The sequence below is a fragment of the Cladophialophora yegresii genome (genome assembly GCF_000585515.1).
Source record: "Cladophialophora yegresii CBS 114405 chromosome Unknown aczIN-supercont1.6, whole genome shotgun sequence".
NCBI classification, from domain to species: Eukaryota; Fungi; Ascomycota; class Eurotiomycetes; order Chaetothyriales; family Herpotrichiellaceae; genus Cladophialophora; species Cladophialophora yegresii.
The window spans coordinates 2,643,165-2,663,270 of record NW_006913050.1 but is presented as its reverse complement, the minus strand read 5'-3'; the positions used below and the strand labels follow the sequence as shown (position 1 = coordinate 2,663,270).

The window sequence follows — 20,106 nt, the reverse complement described above, 5'->3', positions numbered from 1 at the left end:
AGACTGCTCCTCGAAGAAAGAAGTGAAGCTGCACAAATCAAGCAAAGGACAAAAGCGTCCACTTGGAGAAATTGCCACGCCGGTTCCCACCGTGACAGGGTCTAGATGACCCAACCCTAACCAGCATGATCACTTTCCTAGCCGCCTAGAAACAACGAACACAAGCACAGTCAGGGAAGATCCTGCAGCAGAAACGACACGAGACAGGAGACTTGTCTGCTTCAATGCTGGTCCACCATGAGCTGCAACTGTTCCCTGCTCCTACAACTTCCCGTCGGCATGCAACGAGCGCCGCCTCGGCGGCTGGAAAGACACTGATCCTCCCCGTACATAACAAGCTTCACCATCTGACTCTCCTCAAATCGGGGTGGCACTCCCACAAGCACGCTGCCTGTTTCGTCCATCAAGCATAGGCAGCCCAACCACAATACAACAACGCCAGATTGCGGTCGTCTGTCGCTTGCCGAATCAGCTCGTTAACTGTTGCCTCTACACTCAAGGCCTTGCCTAATTTTTTCGCCACTACGGTCAATGCCCGGTCGGCTTCACTTGGTTCTGTCTCTTCTCTCCTTGCTGCAATTACACCGAAGGCAGTCGCGTTATTTGCAAGTGATATACTGCTGATGCCTGTCGCGGCAGTGCTTCCTGCAGCACCGTCCGTGCTCGGGGCTTGAGCATTGTTCTCCTGCATTCTTTGGAGGCGAAGTGGAGAGACGGACCATGAATATAATGGATCATAGCGGAGAACGTCGAGAATGGTCATGATTGCTTCTTGATCGCGACGAAGGGCTTCAAGGGTGAAATTGCAACAGCGTCGGAACACGCCCTCGACGCCTGTAAGCCCCATTCCGTCGACAAGGTCGCGGGTCAGGCGGAAGGGAACGACTTCAGGCACTGGCAACACCCGCCCAGCCTCGAAAGCTACGCCCAAGTCGATGTGCACCACCTCTCCTGTCTTTTCGTCAAGCAGTATATTGTGCCCGTGTCGATCTCCTAGACCGAGCACATGGCCCAGAATGCTGATGGCAGCAGTGGAGCGGCTGTAGTTGAGGCGCTTGTAGAACCAGTCATCAGGGTCGAGGAATTTCTCCATGAAGAAGAAGCGCATGACTGGGTGAAAGTTGGCGGCGACCGTGTGATAAGCCCGTACTCGTTGCTCAACCGTTTTCCCTTGAGCGTCCGCAATGTCCTTTCTGGCTTTGTTCGATTTGTAGTCCTTGGGATAGTACCGTGCATGAGCTGGGAGGAGATACTCGTTCAATGGGATCGTATTCTGCACGAATTCGATGACGCCCGAGTTTTTGGTCAACGGCACCACTTTGTACGTTCTGATCCCGAGGTCCCGTTGCCGTGTGCTGCGGTGCTCTTTGAGGAGGTTGGAAACTTGCTCGAACACTTGTTCCATGATTGCGTCTTGTCGAAGGTCGTCATTGCCGCCTTTCAAGAGCAATTTGTGTCGAGAGCCATCCGAGGCAATGATTGTGGCGATCTTGGGCGCCGAGACACCGCTCGCAACAGAAAGCTCCGGACTGATCGAGACAGATGTCGGTACCTGCGAGTAGTCGCGATCTGCTCTTAAAGCGATACTCATAGTAGGCGGTGGAATCTTCGAAGTCGGTTTCGTGATTTGTGCCTCTAGCCCTGGGCCACCTTGTAACTTCCGCAACTGGAGCGTCTTAGAATCAGCCTTGCCATGTTTTTCCGGCAGTGGTTCCACGGCGACTTTGTTTAAAGCGACGCAAGTGTTGTGGACAGCAGTCCATATGGCTGAGGATGTGCTCTGTTGCCTGACGCGTTCTGTTAATCTGTTTGCTGCCGTCCATCTGGATGCGGCGATATCGTCACCAGTCGGTGGACGAGACTTGCTGGTTGCAAAGATCTGGTACAGACTGTGGAACGGGTGGTCTGAGCAGATCCGGAACATGAGATCCTTGAGCAGCTTTTGAAAGTCGTCCTTGAAATCTAACAAGCGAGATGTCAGCTGGGTGACGAGTGGCGCAAATTTGATTGTTGGCACCGTGCTGAGGTGCTTCTGGACGGCCGCATTTGCGGTCGGGCTTTCCGCCCGGTTGAGCCAGAGAGCGACGAACCGGAGCGTATCGTTAGGATAGTCATCGGAAGCCCTCATAGCGAGCAGGTAGTTCTCCAGGCATTGTAGGATCAAATTCTCTCGGTTCTCCGATACTCTTCTCCATTCTTCCTCGTCTAGCTTGAGCCAGTTTCGAGCCCTGGCCCAATGTGACTTGAGCTTCTGCTTCTGCTGCTCCGTTTTGCTGTTCTTAACCATCCTTTCGAGCTCATAGACTTCTTGTGTCTTCCGCTCTCGAATCTTGTTGATGCGGGTGAAGTCATCCAGGTTGTCAGTATCTTGCAGCTGCATATCACAGAAGGCAGCAAAGTTGTGGAAAACCCGACCGGCGGCTGATCCCGTTCGAGGTCCATGTAGCTCCTGAATCGCTGGGGCTAGATAGCGCTCGATGATCTCGTCTGGTTTTTCGAGACGAGCCTCGGCAATCTTGTGCCCAAGGTCCGTCAGAATGTCAGCTCGCGTTACAGCGATGGCTTGTTTGGCAATATCTTTTCGACTTCCGAGATCTTCTAGAATCCCAATGGACGCAGACGCTTCTTCTTGTTCCCATAAAGTTCTGGCAAGGTCGTAATTAGTTGCGACATCAACCTGCAGGTCGACTCGCTGAGCTAGATGATTGAGCTCGGACAGATACATCGCCCTATTCAAGCAGAATTGAGGTTCGTCATAACTCGACGCCACTTCCAGAGACTGCCTAGTCACACGGAATTCGAGAAGTAGCGCTTGGTGGATGTTAACAAGGAAGGAACTCTGTAGTCGCTGGTTTCTTCTGACGGCGGCGAAAGCGGCCTCTCTGCCTGCCAACACCGGGGATAATGCGTCGAACCTGCTGTTGTCAGAAATTACCGGACAATGTGCAAAGATACCTACCTGGCGAGCTTTAGATTCTCGTTCCTGGCCGCGAAAGCTGCACAGGCCGATTCTAGACTGTCCACCGACGTTGCACCAAGTGTCTGTCGCGCTTCTGCAAGGACTGCCAAATTCGAATAGAGGCGATGCGAGTGGCTTCTATTAGCGGATTCCGCCTTGATAGCGACACTTACGTCGAATAACAATTGGTCCAGCTCAAGGAGGAAGCTATCCTTGTTTGAGATGTTATGCATATCGTGGAACAAGGACAACAGGCCCACCGAGGACGAGGTCGATTCGCTTGAAGACAGCAAGTCCCATCGATCTTGTGCAGAGCCATTATCCGCAGAAGCACCCTTCTGGAAAACTTCATAATGTTGTCTCACAGCCTCCGATACGCCCTGCATATTCGCAGCACTCAGCGATGACGCGGTAGCCAATGCCACCGAGCCTAGTGCCGCTGTTTGCTCGGTGACTCTCAATTGCGAGTCAAGCATAGCACTGCGGAAGGACAAGGATTTCTGGCTCGCACCTTCATGCCCTAGTTTACTGATGACTGACTGCAAGTCGTAGGTCTGGTGCTTGCCGTAGAAAAAATCAGGATCGTCGACATTCTCATAGATCTTCGAGATAACTTCGATTGGAATACCTTCGGTCATGACAAGTGAACTGCGGGAAGAACGACCTGTTTGCAGTTGCGCCTGGGAATGATGAAGCTCCAGAAAGAGAAGAGCTTCATGCCACATTTGACAGTCGCTTGCGGCCATAGCAGCATGGTGGAGATCTACCTCAAGCCAAGAACTTCGCTGTGCCATATTGGTCTCTCGGGGAAGCTTGCATTTTCTGAGATAGAGCAGAGTCTTGAGCACCAACGGTCGTGCTGGACTGGGTTGCTGAACACCTGGAGAAAGGATATCGGAGAACATTACTGACAACCTTTCCCGGAAATCTTGGCGAGAGTCGAACTCGCTAAGTAGAACGAGATGCACGCTTTGTGGCAATAGCGTCTCGGCCGACTCGGGTATTGCGTTGATAAGAGGCTTCAGGACGTTCAGCACGGGATCCCTAGCGGCTGCGTCAGAAATCTGAGCAAGGAGTTCGGCAGCCCAGTGCTGCGCTTGCAAACGCGGGTCCCAGGATCCTTCGTGTTTGTTGTCTGACGCACTCAGATCACGCGACAGCAGCGTAGTAGGACACGGGCAATGTGTGAAGCTCATATCCTGCACAAGGGTTCTGTCGAATTCAGGATCCAGGAAGCCGCGTTTGCCGGATTGGCTCATATTGCTGAAGATCAATTGTAATGTGTTCTCGGCAAAGCTCGTTGCAGGATAATCAGACGTCCAAAGCAGGTTGGTTAGATGTCGCACGATGCTGGTATAAGATGAGACTGCCTCAAAATCTGGGAAGCCTTCTCTGGAAATTGGGGTCGCCACTCGCATCTGGCGTGCCTTCTTGTTCCCTCCGGAGCTGAGCCCACGCATGACGAAACCTCGACCCATCACTTGGGCTGCCCACATCCGGAACGGCTGGTTCAGTTCAAGGTCCCTCAGGAGGCTTTCCAACACAGGAAAAACACGGGAAGCATCCCCATCATTCGCCAGGATGTCATCTTGCTGATCTGGTGGCGGGGAGAAATGTTGGCATAGGATTGTAATAGAGAGCTCAAAGTGAAGGCGGGAAAGAAGCGGGTTTTTGTTGCTTTGGTCCATAAGCAGATCATAAAGCAGCTGGCCTTCACTGGTGCTTTTCGCGCTAGTCCCCGGTTGGGTTATTGCTCTTGCATGTTGGATAACCCGCGTATAAGTCTGCTCAGCGTCGGCTGTTATATTCACAAGCTGGAGGGACTCCAGACACTGTGTTAGGAACATGCGGAACTCTTGGGCCTTGGTCATCGTAGCGAGGAAATGACTTTCTTGCGTAGTGCTGTCTTGCGAGGAGCTAATGAAGCCAGCAAGAGACGCAAAGATGGTGACACCAAGACCAGCAATGAAAGAAGGCCGAGCGGAAAGATATGGCGCTCCATGGCGGAGAAGAAAGCGATAAATGCCCATCGCGTCCCCTGCGCATTCAAACAAGGTCAGATAAGGTCGTAAACTGTGAAGCATCGTCTCCAGGGGATAGCCTTCAAGGGCAGCGGGCCCGGCGAGGCTGATTACAATACGTATCTTCCGGATGATGCTGCATGTGTGCAGAGGTCCTAATGCTGGCCGCGCTTTGTCCAGCAATCGCCGGGACAAGTGAATCAGGAGGGCCGGTGTCCAGATGTCTTCTTGGTGCATGTCGAGTCTTGACAACAAGTAGTTAAGTTCCTCAGGAAGGCAACGTGCGCGGAAGCATGGCTGCTGAGCAAGCGGAAGCTCGGTATGGTGCCCCGCTAGGTCAACCATCTCCTGCCAGCAGCCCAGGTTTCGGGAGGGCAAAGCCTTGTCAATGCCGCGGTCGTCTTGAAGCGACGTGAGTAGCACGACGATGATGTCCGGGAGGCACTCGCGGAGCCGTTGAAGGTATACTTCGGACCCGAGTCGTTTCCTGACCAGTTTCTCCGAGCCATCATAGAGTCGTTCTTGCTTCGGCACGCTTGTCTCCGAAGCAAGTGTGTAAGCTTCGGCAGTGGCGAAGTTCTCCGCAAGCAGTTCAGTCCATTCCACACCGACAAGTCGGGCCAGGTCTTCTGCCTGAGCCATCCCGCGAAGAGCTGTTTGTCCCGTCAGCTCAGCAATATTATCCTCGGCCAGTTCCTGCAAAGAGGTGTATCCGAAGGCTTGGAAAGGCATCGAGGAGAGACTCTCCGTTGACAGCCATGTAAAGAAAATCTGAGGCGCAAACAGCTTGAAAAGGAGTCTCGGGTTTTTTAGGTTGAGCAATTTGCAGGTTTGATCGATGCAGTCATGCGCGATCTTCGTCGTAGCAGGCACGTGAGCGACAGTTTCGAATACGTGGTATGTGGCTTGTCGTAAGACAGTGTGCCATCGTGCGCCCAGATGCGATACGATGTACAGGCGTGCGGCGATACCTTCTTTTCGCCCAGGATCCGAAGGCAATTTCCCGACGATATCTTCGAATATGGCATCGTGCTGCGTCAGAACGTACTTGTCGAAGATGTGGGGCAATTTCGCAGCCATTCTATGCTGGTTCGGAGGATCACTGACCTCTAGGATCTTTAGTAGGCTTGTTCGCGGAGATGGTACATCGTCAGCACCGTAACTTGCGTTTTTCAGCAGCAGAGAGTCCAGCAGATCAGCCAGTGCGGACAGAACTCGTGGTGAAGCAATTCCTTTGTTCAGTGCGATGTTAAGGAACCAGTCGTACACCTCAAATGATGCTTCTGCAAGGTCGTCATCCTCGTCAGAACTCCAGAGATCGACTAGGTGGCGAAGGACGTCGAGACATAGACACAAGGCAGATTCGCATCTCTCGAAAGCTTCTTCTTGCAGATAGGTCTTGCCGAGCTTGTCGACCAGACGATATGCGTCTGCCCGAGAGATTCCCGTTCCCAGTGAGAGAAAATCGCACACCGCTCCTCGGGCGCCAATCAAAGAGACTGCATCAAGGTTTATAAGCTCGTCAAAGACAACAGTGGCTGCTAAAGAGTCTAGCAACGCTTGTGACTTTACCATTTGAAGAGCTGTGGTTAGCTCCACCACATATTTCGCGAGTTGCTCATGCGTATCCTGGCATAGAGGTATATCAAGTCGCATGACAGCAGTGCCGAAACCTGCCTGGCTGCTTTGACTTGCCTGCGACTCCAACTGGTCTTCATCCAAGAATTCTAAGTCCGAAGGGTCTTCCGCATTGTTTGTTGCCATACCTCGATGGGCGACGTCTAATGCAAATTCGAGTACTCCGCGATAGTCATCGTCAAAGTCTCGCTTGCCGCTTCGAGAGACCTGAGAGTGTGTAGCGACAACACAAGCACATACACGCTTGGCCATTTCTCGACAGGAGACAACATTCTTCTGGCTGGAGATGAAGTCACTCACAATTCGACGTGTTTCAGCCAGGACCGCGGGTGGCTTGATTTCTGACTCGTAACCGGCACCGCGCGCAAATACTGCAGAAGAGACAGTCGAAGCAACAGCTACCATCTCTACGATATCATTGCCAATGTTTGAGCTCCTTTCTGCGGAGATAGCTTTCCAAGACAGAAGGAAATCTCTCGATTTGGCCGCCAGGAAGTCTGTAACCGCTCCATATAGGCGGGCTCTTATGGCCGTGTCAAGTGGGCGCGGAGCAGCGTTGGCGGGCTCCGCAGCCTCAGGGCTAGGAAAGGGGATTCGCAGGAGATATTGTAAGAAGTCGAGGTTGACTGCCGCCATAGTTGCTGCCTTGAAAGATGAGTGTGCCGGACTCCAATCGTCAATAGCGGTTGTAGGATTCGAAAATCCGCACACGGAGCTAAGCACACAGTATAAGAGCTCCGGCCGAACGTGAGAGACAATATGTGCATTGTGAAGTCGATCAAGATTCGCAGCTGTGGCAAGTCAGTATCCCAGATTAGACAGCAACATTATTGAACATACGCAGGGTCCAGCGGAGATTTAACCAGCCAAGTATCTTCAAGCTGAGGGACTCGAAGTGCTTCTCGCTGTCGAGGATTTTGGAGCCTAGTATAGTTGTCATTAAGACCAGAGACGTATCTGTCAGAGTGCTTGGGCCGTTGCTGCCACCACCAAACAGAGTGCCATCAAGCAGATTTGCGCTCATCACCGTATCTAGAACCCCGCTCTTGAGGAGTACAGTGAGCAAATGGCAGGAAACCCTGGTCGTTAGGACGACAGCCATTGCTCTTCGCGCTGCATCCCAAACCCGAAGCCAGATATCGGATGTTCGTGAAGAAGGATGTGGTGCTTGCGCTAACCTTGAAAAGATCAGGAAGACCCATGTCTGAACGGCGGGGTCTTCATGGTTGAGATCCGGCAATAACTTGTCGAGTAGTTGGATCCAGTCCTGCTCAAGGTCGCCAGGTTGGTCGAAGAGAAACAAGACGATCTGCAAAGCGACCACCTTTTCCTGCCCAACCCCTACTGCTGCGAGCTCCAGAACTTGCTCCAAGTGATTTTGGATTTTCCGTCGTTTACGCGGAATGTCCCCAGAGTCGCTATCCGCGGTCGATGGCCGTGCTTTGCAACTCAGCCCAACGACAAGGCTTGCCATGACTTCTATTGTCAACCAGCAACTTAACGCTCGTGGTGAAATTCGAGGAGGCTTGAATTGTCTGATTTTGAGCGGTGCGGTTTCTGAGTCGAGCAATAGTTGCATGTCGTCGAAATGTAACAAATCTCTCTTCCCGTAGTCAGACATCATGGTTGTCAAAAGCGGTTCCAGAACAGCCGCGTCGATCGAGTTCCATGGGCCAGGCGGAGCAATGAAGAGATATCGGCATGTAAACAAGGTGATGAGCATCTGCTCCCGCAGAGTACCAGCCCGGCTAGACCACAGTCGGCGCATGACAGGGATAAGGGCGCACAGTAGGTTTTGCGTGAAGTCCACATTTTGGCCAAGAGAGACGAGCACAATGTTGTTTAGAGTTTCAAATGCATCCTCTTGACCTGTTCCTGCAACGCTCAAGTACTCCTGAATCTTCTCAGCGATCAACGGCGCCCGACTCATGACGTGCACGTTGGCTACAGAGGTCAGGCTCTTCAAGGAAGCCACGATCTCTTCGGCGAGCGTAGCCTTTTCCTTACCAATGCTCCTGCCGCTTCTCTGGCTGGGACGTACAGACAATGACCGATCATTCCTGGATGCCATACTGGTGTTTCTACTGTCTGGGAAACCATCCTCAATAACATCATGTTCGAGGACAGTCGACAAGCACTCCAGGGCGAAGTCCACATACGTCTGCCATTGCTTGAGTCGCATATGTTCTCCGTGTGGGGGGTAAGTGAGGAGAACTCGAAAGCTTTTGATGTAATCGTTCTTTAGAGGCTCACACAATGAGCCATCCGTCAAAGGGAGGGTGTCCACAATATGGTCCAGGATCGACAGGGCCGTCTTGTACTTGAGCTTAGACGTTCCCACCTCCAAAGTCAAGCGAAGGGCAGCACCTGTGACTTGCAAGCGAGAAGCAGCAAGTGTCCTGGTTCTTTCCGCTGTGGTCGACCGAAGAAATACCGGCTTCTCCTTGGACACAATCCTGTAGAGAAGCTCGAAGATCTTGTGAAAGACTTCGTCCTTGAGCGCGTCACTATACCACAAGGTCAGCGCGGATGGGAAACCAACCCAGTGATGGCCATCTTCTCTCACACTTCCGGAGCATTCCCTCGCTCCCCCAGGACTCGTTTAAGATCTAGAGCGCCCGTATCAGCCAAGCACGACTCCACGGGTGTTTGCATTACCATCTAGACCCGCGTTCCTCTGCGCAACCGTGCCGCCCTCTAGCTTGGCTACGTAAGATTGTTAGTGGGTGAGGCTGAGCACTAAAGAAGCATGAATCCATACCGATGGCCGCAGCGATGCCAGCCTCCGCCATCTCGGCGGTCAGTGACGCACTGCGTTTCGCGTAGACGAGGACTCATGATACATGAGTATAGCGGCGTGGTCTCCCCTGACATACCATATAAAGCATCGCCAGGGCAGTAAAAGTAGGTAATCAAGTGAAGGGAGACTGAGGGTAAAGTGAAGGGAAAGTGACGCGACCATCTCTAAGGCTAGCCTAAACCGCTTTTGGGAACCGCGACGGCATTCGATTTGACAATCGCGACCGCAGCCAAAGATTTTGGAGAGCGCAGAACAGACGTCCATTGTTGGAATGCCCGAGAGCAGTTTCTTCGCGTTCCTTTGACCTCTGCCTGCCTCTCGCCGGCAAGACACCTACCATGGAAAGCCTTGAACGCCTCCAGGGGCTTCACGCTGATCTCGTCGCGTTCAGCGAGACGCGTTTCGCCAACATCAATCGCCTGTGGCAGGAGCTGGAAGGGAGCCTCCAAGATTTCAGGCAGTTGCTGGACAAGTCGACTTCGGCAGCCAGCGATCGCGACGCCTACAACAATGGTCTGTCCCCTAACCCAGCCCTTCCGTGCCGAAAAAATCTCATGCTAATATTAGAGCGCAGGAAAACTTTGTGTGGCCGACCAGGAGTTTGCCATCAACGACGAATTCAAGCATATCAGCCGCGCCATTGCAACGACCTTGGACCTGGACGAGATCGGGGCTGGCCGGCTGGTCATCCAGAGTCAGCAAGATCTGACGCTGGCACAGGATTCTCTGGTCATGGATGTGGTCAGCAAGTTCCACAACCGCAGAGATCTGTTGCTTCAATGCCTGCGAATTACCCTGCAGTACTCGCTCACGTTGGAGTCCGATAACGAGGTCAGAAGAGTCTTTGAGACCATCATTGGGAGTGTTCTGGAGATTGACAAAGGTGTTCCTGGCAATGGATCTGTCTTCACAAGAAAGTGCCTGAGCACATTGGAAGAGATCGAGAGGTCCCAGGCCAAGATTGCAGATGCATTGCAGAGCAAGGCGGTGCTTGGTGGGCCACGCGGTGCCGAGTTTTACGCTACTCTCGAGTTCCAGCGAGACAGTCTGTTCAAACAACATGAGGCACTCGCTTGTGTTCTTGCGTACTTGTTTCAGGGTGACTTCGCGAACCAAGAAGATCTCCGAAAGCTTCACGCTGTGCTCCCTCGCTGGAAAAGCATCGACTTCAATCTGATCCACTATCTTCCTGCCTTCTCTGCAGCATTTCGCCAGTACGGATCATCTGGAAGTCATATATCTGAAGAAAGCACGGCGTCTCTCAATGCTTTGTTCGCGCCGCTGCCTCAAGATGCTTCTTCAACCTCCATCAGACCTCTACAAGCCGTACTAAGCCTGTGGTGGACCGCAGAGTACAGTGGCCAGTTCCGGGACTTGATCGATCAGGATCCGGGCGCGGGAAGACGAGCGGACGCGGTAAAGGCGGCATTGAAAGAGGATGCATTGGAATTCATGCTCGGCATTTGCACAAGCACCAATTTGGACGTTTGGCGGCACCCAGCCAGGCAAGAACTTGTTACCCTGCTTCTCAGCGACACGAATCGATTTGCTCTCAATGAGGCTGAGCAAACGTCCTCGTATTTCCGCTTACTATTCATGGAATGCCTAGAGAACTTCATAGAGGCTTTCATTTCTAACATGCCCGATTCGATCCGGAAACTGAGGACGGAAGAAGACGATCAGAGACTGAACCTATTGACAGCGTTGCAAGAGGGTCTGCCGACCACCCATCAAGGCAGCACCCCTAGCAAACTCCATCTCGAGTGTTTCCTCATTCTCATCTCGTTTTCCTTCGAGGGGAGACCTGAGGCCGCAGAGCTGTGGTGGGAAGATCCGGACAGCAACCTCTACGGCTTTCTGCAGTGGGCCTCGCGCCGGCAGACCGTGCCACGTGTGAGCGCCTTTTGCGAACTTCTGTGTTCTATATCTGAAGGTCGAGACTGTGCAGAGGCGGCTCACAAGTTCTTATTGGATGATTCGTTGCAGGCTACGACCAGAGGCCGGCGTATCCCGTCTATGAACTATCAACAAATCTTTGCCGAGCTTGAACTGTACTCACAGAAGGTCCATGAACGACCTGCTACGTCACAGTTACCGCACATACCGAAAGTCCTTCCCACCGACATGAACGAGCTGGAAAGTCCAGTCATGCTCTCGTGTTATCTCCGCTTACTGGCGCACCTCAGCCGCCAACCGAGCGGCACCCGTCAGCATATCCTCGAAACGGTCACTCCGGCATTCCCCCAAGCTCTGTTACGTCTCAGCTCAGGACCTGTCCCGAGTTATTTGAGGGCAAGCGTTTTCTCGACTTTGGACGCGCTGTTGACGGACAAGAGTGCGCAAACCGCTGCGATAATGTGGCAGATTCTCGACAGTTGGGCGGCGAACAGCCACGACAGAACACGCCCAGCGGCTGCCACCACAGCATCACCACCCAAGCCGACCCTAATCAATTTGCAGAACACGCTCAGCTCCATTGCATCCTCTTTTGATCAGTATGACGCATGCGTCGCCTTCCTTCGCGACTTGATCGTCACTGTACCGTCTACGGGCCTGGGTCCTGATCTGCTTCCATTCCCCAAAGATCTGGGTTCGGACTATAGACGCCCAGGGATTGGCCCCTACATTGATTTTGTTTGTGGCCAAGTCTTTGCAAAGCGCATCCCCGAAGTTGCGGTTGAGCTGCAGCGATTGATTGGGTCGTTCCATTGTCTTGAATTCATGGCCATTGGACTTGAAGGGGTCAATGAAGATTATGTGGCAATGCTCGACCGCGCCACTTCCAGCCATGATGCATTGCCGGAGGTGCCCGACGCACTCTCGTATGCTCAGCGCAGTCCATTTGCCAGGCTCATGCAGTGGCTCCTCAGCAATGATGTGCATAAACTGTTGCTGGAATGCTTGCGAGTGTCCGGCGAATCTGCGGATGCTGCGCTCCCAGACTCGCCCTTGCTGCTCAGTTTGCAACGGTCAATCGACATCATCAACCGGATGCTCGATCTCCAGCCCACTTATTTCGACATAGTGAGGCCTTTGGTTCAATCCCAAATGCCGCAGGATGGGCCGCCCACCCGCTCGAACATTGATGCTCTGGAAGAGGCTCTCGCTGCACACCCCGAGATTGTGCTTAACCTTTGCCAATTCGCCGCCACCGGGCACTCTGAGCTGTCCATTCGGGCACTTGCGTTGCTCCAGAAGCTTTCGAGCTCACCGAAACTCAACAATCATTTTCTGACGACGGAGGATGTCCGTGGTCGAACAAGAAGAGTTGTCGATATGCTGGGTCCCGATCCGGGCTTCGAGCTTCAACCTGTCGCCAGGAACCTGTATGCTCGTTTACAATTTGATGTCCGCGAGCTCGAGCAAGGATTTGAGTCGGTCAGCTACCTTTTGAAAGATGGTATCCTTGCTTTCTTCAACGCTTGCCTTGAAACGCAGCCTGACCTGCCAAATATTGCTCACCTCCTGATAGGCTTCAATCGACTGGGCGAGCGTCTGACTATCTCAGACTCGTTGGATGCGGGAGTGTCAGTCTTCAACTCAATTGCCAATCTCGTCCAAGACTATCCAGATGACGAGGACGGTATAATGGCTTCGTGGTTGATACACATGAAAGCGGCGGCCTTCCGAGTCTTGAGACATCTGTGGTCGTCCTCACTGTCGAGCAGTGTTGTTGTTGGTCAATTGCGGAGGCTTCAATTCTTACAATCGTTATGTTTGAGCCAGCCTATCGTCACGCAGCAGACACTGTGGGACGCCAATAGTCTTCTGCAACAGACCTTCTGGTACACGACCTCAGCCGAAGCCCTGGCTGAATTTCTTGCTTCTCGAGGCTCTCTGTACAATTACATTGTCACCGAGATAAGAGCAGCCTCAAAGGAGGGTCTCTCGACGAATCTGCGACATATTCTATCGACTCTTCAGGGCAAGACCAGCGACGTGGATGGCACAGTCATCATCAATCCGGACATATTCGCGCTCCTTGATTTTCTCGACCTCGATCTCTCGGCCAATTTTGAGGTCGAACCTCAATACTATGTGGGCATCGATTTCAAGGTCTACCTGGCCGAGGCCACGGAAAGTCAGCCAAGTGTCTACGACGTCAAGATGATTCGCGAGTATCTCAATGCCTATCGGGTCTCGTTTATGCAGAAGCAGGCATCGGCAACAAGCAGCCACAAAATCGACGAGCAGGAGCTGATTGATGAAGCCGATTATTTGATTGCCACCATTGAAGCTCGAAACCGGTCTGAAGTCGTGCTCAAGGCGAGGAGCGACGCCTTGCACGAATATGCGGAGATGGTCATAGCTGTCGTTGAATGCTGCCCTATGGAGGCGACGATGAAGGTACAGTTCATCCTGCACATGATCCAGATCATGCTCCCCAAACTCGATGTTTTCATCGCGGACGAGAGAGCCGACATGATCGAACTAGCCCGAGCATCTGATGCGTTGCTTTTTGCGCTCTCTCACACGGCCTTGACGAACAGGCATCTGGATAATCTCGTCACAGAGAAGTTGTTCCCACTTTTTCGTGCCTCGATCGAAGGCATCGCGGCCTCCAACTCACGGACGGCCCTGAGGACAATTTTCTACAGCATCTGTTCGCAATACCTTACCCGCCTCACAACGTCGACTGCCCCATCAGAAGTGGTCGTCAAAGCCCGACACAACAGCATGGGCTGCATTCGATCGGCGAGCCAGCGTCTTGTGCAGCTCATGTGCGATGACGCCGAGGACGGAGTCGACGAGTGCCGATTCAACGCTCTTGGCCTTCTCGCTTTGCTCACATCTCTGGCCAGGATGGAGAAATCCAACTTGATCCTCGATTCCCTTGTCAAGGCCAACATGCTGGAAATCATGATTGATCCTCTGAAGCATGTCGCGCTGGAGTTTCAAGACTCAGAACCGGGTTGTAAGTGCCGAATGCATTTCTTTTGGCTTTAGCATGCCCTGTTTAGTGCTAACCAATCCACTCAGATCGGAGCTCCCTCCTCTTAACTTTCGAAGCGCGCATGCTCCTCCTCCTCCAGATCTCAAGGACTCGTGACGGCGCAGGAGCGCTCCTTGACGCTGGAATTGTACAAGCTGCTCGGGACTCTCAGCTATTCCGAGCAGATCCGGATCTAGGCATCGCACTGCCACCCTCCAGCGACAACAACAACTCGCCTTATGTCCCTGACTCCGCCACTTCCGCATTACACACATACTACGTCCTGCTCGCTTCCACTCTTCGAGTCCTTCTATCAACCTTTCTTTCTCGCGGTGCACAAAACGAGCAAATTCACTACCGCGCCCGGACATTTCTGGTCGATTACAGAGCCAACATGGTGGGCGTGTTCAAGAAGATTGCAGGTGTGAATGGCAAAGTCGACGAGAAAATCCGACCTCTTATTGCGGAGAGCGTGAGGTGTTATATCGGGTTGATTACTTTGTCCGGATTTGTAGAGTTCGAGGACCAGGGGGCATTGGAAGACACCAGATCGAACGGCTTTTCATGAACGGGACGATAGATGACAGGTCGGCACACAAAACGAAGCATAGCGTGAATGTTTTGTGAATGTGAAGCAGAGCTCAATGTGGTGATATCTCGCTCGACATTCAGAGAGAGCTTGACCCATTCACCCAGCATTGGCATATTTCTCTCTCTTGTCTTGGTGTTTACTTTTCAGCAGCAGTGCTGGTGACGTGAATTTGTCCCACCAATGTCGGAATCACCTGCTCCGTGCTATCCAGAGGCGCTGGCACGGCTATCTTGATAGAAGGCAATATGACTACCATGAGGGTCAGCAAGAGAATGCTCAACTCCTATCGTCGTACTCGGTGCTGGACTTATCACTGTACAGTACAGAGGAAACCAGGCAAGCCAGTGCATATCGAATCGTGAATAGCTAAGTTAGTCGGCGAACTGAACATATGCCACAATCATTTTCCTGCCTCTCGTTCGGTGCTTCCTTATCCTTTCGCCCTTTGCCTTTGCACTCTGGTGCACACGGATCTGGTATGGATGTCGTTGAGTGTACGGTGTGCAGCCATTCGACCATGCAGGGTACATGGAGAACAGACATCTTACGAGCAGGGACATACAGTAGATGCATATACACGTAGCTGGATCGTCTGCGATCCCTTAGTCCCTCTACTCACACGGTATGCACAGGTTCACAGAGGAACGGCTTCAACAATGAGCTTTGTCTTCGTCTGGTGCACAATGTCAGAGAGAAGGGAAGAGAAGGGATGGGAAGGGAACGGATCGGCATGTGATGTGATGGATGGCGTAGCACGCCATTTGTTCTGCGTGGACTCTGCTCACGATAATCCCAGCTACCTCTACCGTACCACTGTAATTAGTGAGCGATTGATATGATATACGCAACGATGACGATGGGAAGGCGTACGTTAGGGGTTGGGAATGGCGGCTACGTTACATGGGGAGGCGACATTGGGCAAAAAGGACGCACTGATATCCCGACAACTTGCGAGTCAGTGTGCTAGCAGCGTTTGCCTTGAGTTTGGCCTGTTGGGTAAATGAGTCAGTACCGTTAGAAGGGCAGGCGATGGCAGCTGCGACAGTAACGGCAACGGGCGATGGCGGGTTCGTTCAAAACAGGCAAGTGATAAAAGAAAGGCACGCTGTGAGCTGGTGGTGGTGACACGATAGGATGGGCCGGCTACAGCGACAGTGGGAGTCACTGGAATGGGCGCTGAATAGGAAGGAGGTGGTACATCCAGTATATGCTGTACACCGATATTAGTGACGGACCACATGGTGACGCGATAGGCACGGGTCGACGACAGGGAGAACGGGTATCACCAGCACCGCAATAGGAACAGGACGCCCTTGCAGCTCACACTCTCAGCCATTTGCTTTCGGGGTCGCCCCCTCCCATCTCTGTTCACAGAAAAAAAAACGGAAAAAGGAAAACACTCCGTCAAAACACAATCTTATGCCATCTCTTTGATGGCGGTCGCGCCAGCGCGACACAACACAAGACACCGCACAAGATATCACACCGACCAACGACGCCCCCGCACACCCACCACGCCACGACACAACGAGGATCTCAGATCCCGGCCATATTGGCCACAGCGGCCTTCCTGCTGTCGACCTCGGCAGCGACTCTCCGCCCCAGGTCCCGCGCAGCCACCCGGGTGGCTTCAGGAGCACGAAGCATCCTGAGCACCTCGGGTAAGGCGTAGACATGTCCCAGGATGACCATGTCGGTCAAACAAAGGACACGGGGGGAGAGCGCCGCAACGAGGGCCGACCACAGCTCCAGCGCATGGGCGAAGCGGTCGTTGTCCAGGTTGTTGAACTTGACCGTCGCCGCGTGGCGGAGGAACAGCTGCCGTTGTGTCTGGCAGTCGTACATGAAATCGACGACCGGGGTACGCCCGGCCTCCTGCCAGTCGGCAGCGACCTGCTCGACGACACCCCGGTCCAGCCGTCCCATCTTGCCAGAGTGCAAGAGGACCCCGTTGGTCGAGGCGACCAGGATGCCCTCAATCTGGCCCAACACGTAGGCTTGGAAAGCCGGATCGAGCGAAATGACAGGGTGAGCAGCAGGGGAAACAGGAGCAGGACGAGGCGATGGAGCACTAGTTGCTGCCATCCATTGGTCGATTCTTTGCTCTGTTGGCACTTGTGACTACTTGAAGTTAATTACACAGTACAATCAAGTGAATTACTTGTGAGGGGAGAGGCCCACCATGAACGGGTTCTTCAACAAATTTCCCAGCTTTCCAAGGCTGATCTTGCGTATGTGTTGCTTAGATGGCGATCCTCCCGTGGTCGCATTGTCGTTGATACCCTTGGTGCTATTGCCCTTGCGCATGATGTTCTTGAACGGAGTGAAGACATTGGCCGCTGGGTTGAGGTTCGACGCCTGGGAGCTGATGGTCGAGAAGTGCGGTCTGGGCGCTGGTGGTGGCAGGGTGAAGTCCAGGTTGCCTTGTTGCAAGGTCGGAACAGGACAGAAGCCAGAACTTGGGGTTTCCGGAATGTTCATGAACGGGTTTGCGTTCTGGATACTCGAGTATGTAATGCCACTGCGCGGCTAGTCAGCACCTAGTTGCTCAATAGTGACAGAGTTACTTACGAGAGCGGAGGTTGTGCTTGCAGGGGCGAACCTGGTACATTCTCTTGACGTGTGAAAGGGTTGGCATTCGTCACACTGGAGTAAGTGAGCGCTCTGAAGAGTTGTTAGAAGCTCATCTCCAATTGAAAGGAGGCGAACTTACGAGAGTGGTGGTTGTAAGGTCTTTGCTGGGTCTGCTGTCTGATCACCGAAGGTGTCTTCCAACTCGTTGTAGACTGGGTAGAACTGGTACTTGTCGGGGATGTTCTTCCGCTGAAGGGCGTGCGTTGTCAGAGCCTGAAGGTTCTTTCTGAGTTCTGCGCGAGTGTTGGCTCGAGTGAGAATAGCAGGAACGCTAGGACGTGGCTGGAAGGCGTTGGGGAATCCCGGATGAGCTGACAATGAGCGGGCGATGCCAGGAGGGCTGAGTGGGAGTGGCTTGTTGCAGTCCAGTCTCGACATTCTCGCCATTTTGGACACGATTGTTCTAAAGAAAAAAGGTCGAGGATCAACAGTGCCGTCAAGTCCAAGGAGATAAGATGGTTGCTCTCGTTGACCGGGCTGACTGTCGACGTTTGCGTGAGGGCTTGGAGGTGTTGTTGAAGATCTGACTGCAGGCTGAAAAAGATTTGAAGATTCACGCTTTGATTGTTTTGCAGGCTGGCTGGCGGTGGCTTCGGTGCGAAAAAAATTCCGCATGATCTCCATCCAGCTGTGCCGTGAAGAATCGCGTTTCTGCCACACCGGCGTAAGGCTGCGGCGCACACCAGATTTTCTCTTGTCCTCGACGTGCACCTCATCGTCCACGGCAGTGACTGGGGGCGACGACAATCTCTTGCGGACTTTGGGATTAAGGATGACACCATCGAGTATTCGAACTTGACGATGGTTTGCACGAATTATCTTGCTGCGCTCCGAGTTGTCTCCAGCTGGACGGCGGACAAAAGGTCTCAGACTGTCTGAAAGCTTGCGTCGTCTCTCGACTGACTTATCGTGCTCCACAGAACACTGCTTGTCCCCTTTCACTGACACCTGAAGAGGCTCCGAGATAACACGGCTGGAGCGGATGCTGGCATCGGCTCTGACGTGACTTCGAGGCGTTTCAGGAGTAAAGACACGGAACGGGCTGGACTGGATACGCGGTAGAGGCGAGTTGCGGAGAACCGTGTCATGGATCTTACTAGCTGGACTGCCTTGGAAGCTGACCGGCTGGAGAATGACTGTCTCGCCGTGGCCGCCTCTTAGGGTAGGGCTTAGGCCTTTCTCTTCCGAAGACAGCATTCCAAATGTGATCAAGAGCGATGGATCGATGTCTGCATCGAATAGCAACGGATCAAGCGCAGGGAGGCCCGGCTGTGAAGAACTCTCCGGAGAATGATGCGCCTTGTCAGAACCCTCAGCCGTGCTAGGTCTCTGGCATTGTTCTTGCCCGGAGGTTGGTGAACCATGGCTTGATAACAGCAAGGTTCTCGTTCTTTGATGGGAGTAAGTTGTGGATGGGAGCCGATATAGGTTGTCCTCCTCCGACTGTTGCTGCTTGACAGTGTTGCTGGTTGGTGCAGGCATGACTCTGTCACGATCTGGGGACACTTCGCAGAGCGCCTTCCTCTTCCCAGCAACAATGGCATCTCGAACTTGCTCCCTTCTCTCACACTCTTCGCTCATGCGAATGAAGTTAAGAGCTTTGATCTTGCGAACGTGCGGCAGAGTCGGAGGCTGCAAGATAAAGCTTCCCACCTTCGGAATGAAGGGGTTGAGGGCGTCGTCCTTAGGCTCGAGTCAGCCAGGGTAGTGGTTGAACGGGGCCACTTACATTTCGGTGTCTCCAACTGTGTCGCCACGAACGCCAAACATCTCCGTCGTCTCCCAGGCCGCCTGCGGTCCCATCACTTTCAAGCAGATCTTGAAGTACGCTCGTGGCATCTGGCAGTCCGGAATACCCATACCGCTCGAGAATCAAGCTGTATACCTCTTCCATGCCAAAAGAGAACGGGTAGACTGGCACGACACGCTCGCCTACTTCTCGCAGGAAGAAGCGACACTCTTCCTCGTCGAAGCACCCGAAGTCCTCGAAATTGTTCGAGTTTCTTAGAAGTGGAGTAGGTATCGCTGCTGTCATGTTCCGACGGCGCGTGATATCCATGTTGGTGAGACAAGAAAAATGGTGAAACGGGAGATGGGTCGAATTGAGAGTGCGGCCAGCGCAATCACATTCAGACGGCGCAAGCAAGAGAAGCGCTTTTCGAAAGGACCTGAACAGGAGAAATTGTACATGAAATGAATGAGACAAGAAACCGACACCCAATTCTTTATCCAGCATGCAGAGAAGAGCCTGTCAAGTGGCCAGGACGTCGAACAATGTCCATGGCGTTTAAAATGAACAGAGCGATATCGTTGTCGGTGCGTGCCAAGCCGGAGAAACACTTCCGCAACGACGATGACAACGGGGGCAACACCACTTCCAGGGCAGGTGTGCCGGCCGGGATTTGGTCTGTTCCCTGTGTTCATGGGTTGCAGAAGTAATGGCACCGATATTGGACAGTTTACTCACAGATTCAGACCCCAAATGCACCTTTGTGATGGTTCAATGAAGGTTATCCACCGGCTGCACTT

The 20,106-nt window shown here is 53.0% G+C and overlaps 4 protein-coding genes across 4 annotated transcripts; 1 reads left to right on the top strand and 3 right to left on the bottom strand.

Annotated features, from left to right (window-relative positions):
- Positions 1 to 403: 403 nt before the first annotated feature.
- A1O7_08992 (uncharacterized protein) lies at positions 404 to 9,174 on the bottom strand (the record flags this gene model as incomplete). The annotated part of the gene is made up of 4 exons (XM_007762981.1): positions 404 to 2,915; positions 2,960 to 7,409; positions 7,459 to 9,125; positions 9,161 to 9,174. The coding sequence occupies 4 exons, from the start codon at positions 9,172 to 9,174 to the stop codon at positions 404 to 406; spliced, it is 8,643 nt and encodes a 2,880-aa protein (XP_007761171.1).
- Positions 9,175 to 9,756: 582 nt separating this feature from the next.
- A1O7_08991 (uncharacterized protein) lies at positions 9,757 to 14,919 on the top strand (the record flags this gene model as incomplete). The annotated part of the gene is made up of 3 exons (XM_007762980.1): positions 9,757 to 9,931; positions 9,993 to 14,333; positions 14,399 to 14,919. 3 exons carry the CDS (start codon positions 9,757 to 9,759, stop codon positions 14,917 to 14,919), a joined length of 5,037 nt encoding a protein of 1,678 aa, XP_007761170.1.
- Positions 14,920 to 16,479: 1,560 nt separating this feature from the next.
- Positions 16,480 to 17,028, bottom strand: A1O7_08990 (uncharacterized protein; the record flags this gene model as incomplete). Its single annotated transcript, XM_007762979.1, has 1 exon — positions 16,480 to 17,028. One exon carries the CDS (start codon positions 17,026 to 17,028, stop codon positions 16,480 to 16,482), a length of 549 nt encoding a protein of 182 aa, XP_007761169.1.
- Positions 17,029 to 17,100: 72 nt separating this feature from the next.
- A1O7_08989 (uncharacterized protein) lies at positions 17,101 to 19,636 on the bottom strand (the record flags this gene model as incomplete). Its single annotated transcript, XM_007762978.1, has 4 exons — positions 17,101 to 17,464; positions 17,515 to 17,607; positions 17,657 to 19,260; positions 19,307 to 19,636. The coding sequence occupies 4 exons, from the start codon at positions 19,634 to 19,636 to the stop codon at positions 17,101 to 17,103; spliced, it is 2,391 nt and encodes a 796-aa protein (XP_007761168.1).
- Between the last annotated feature and the right edge of the window lie 470 nt (positions 19,637 to 20,106).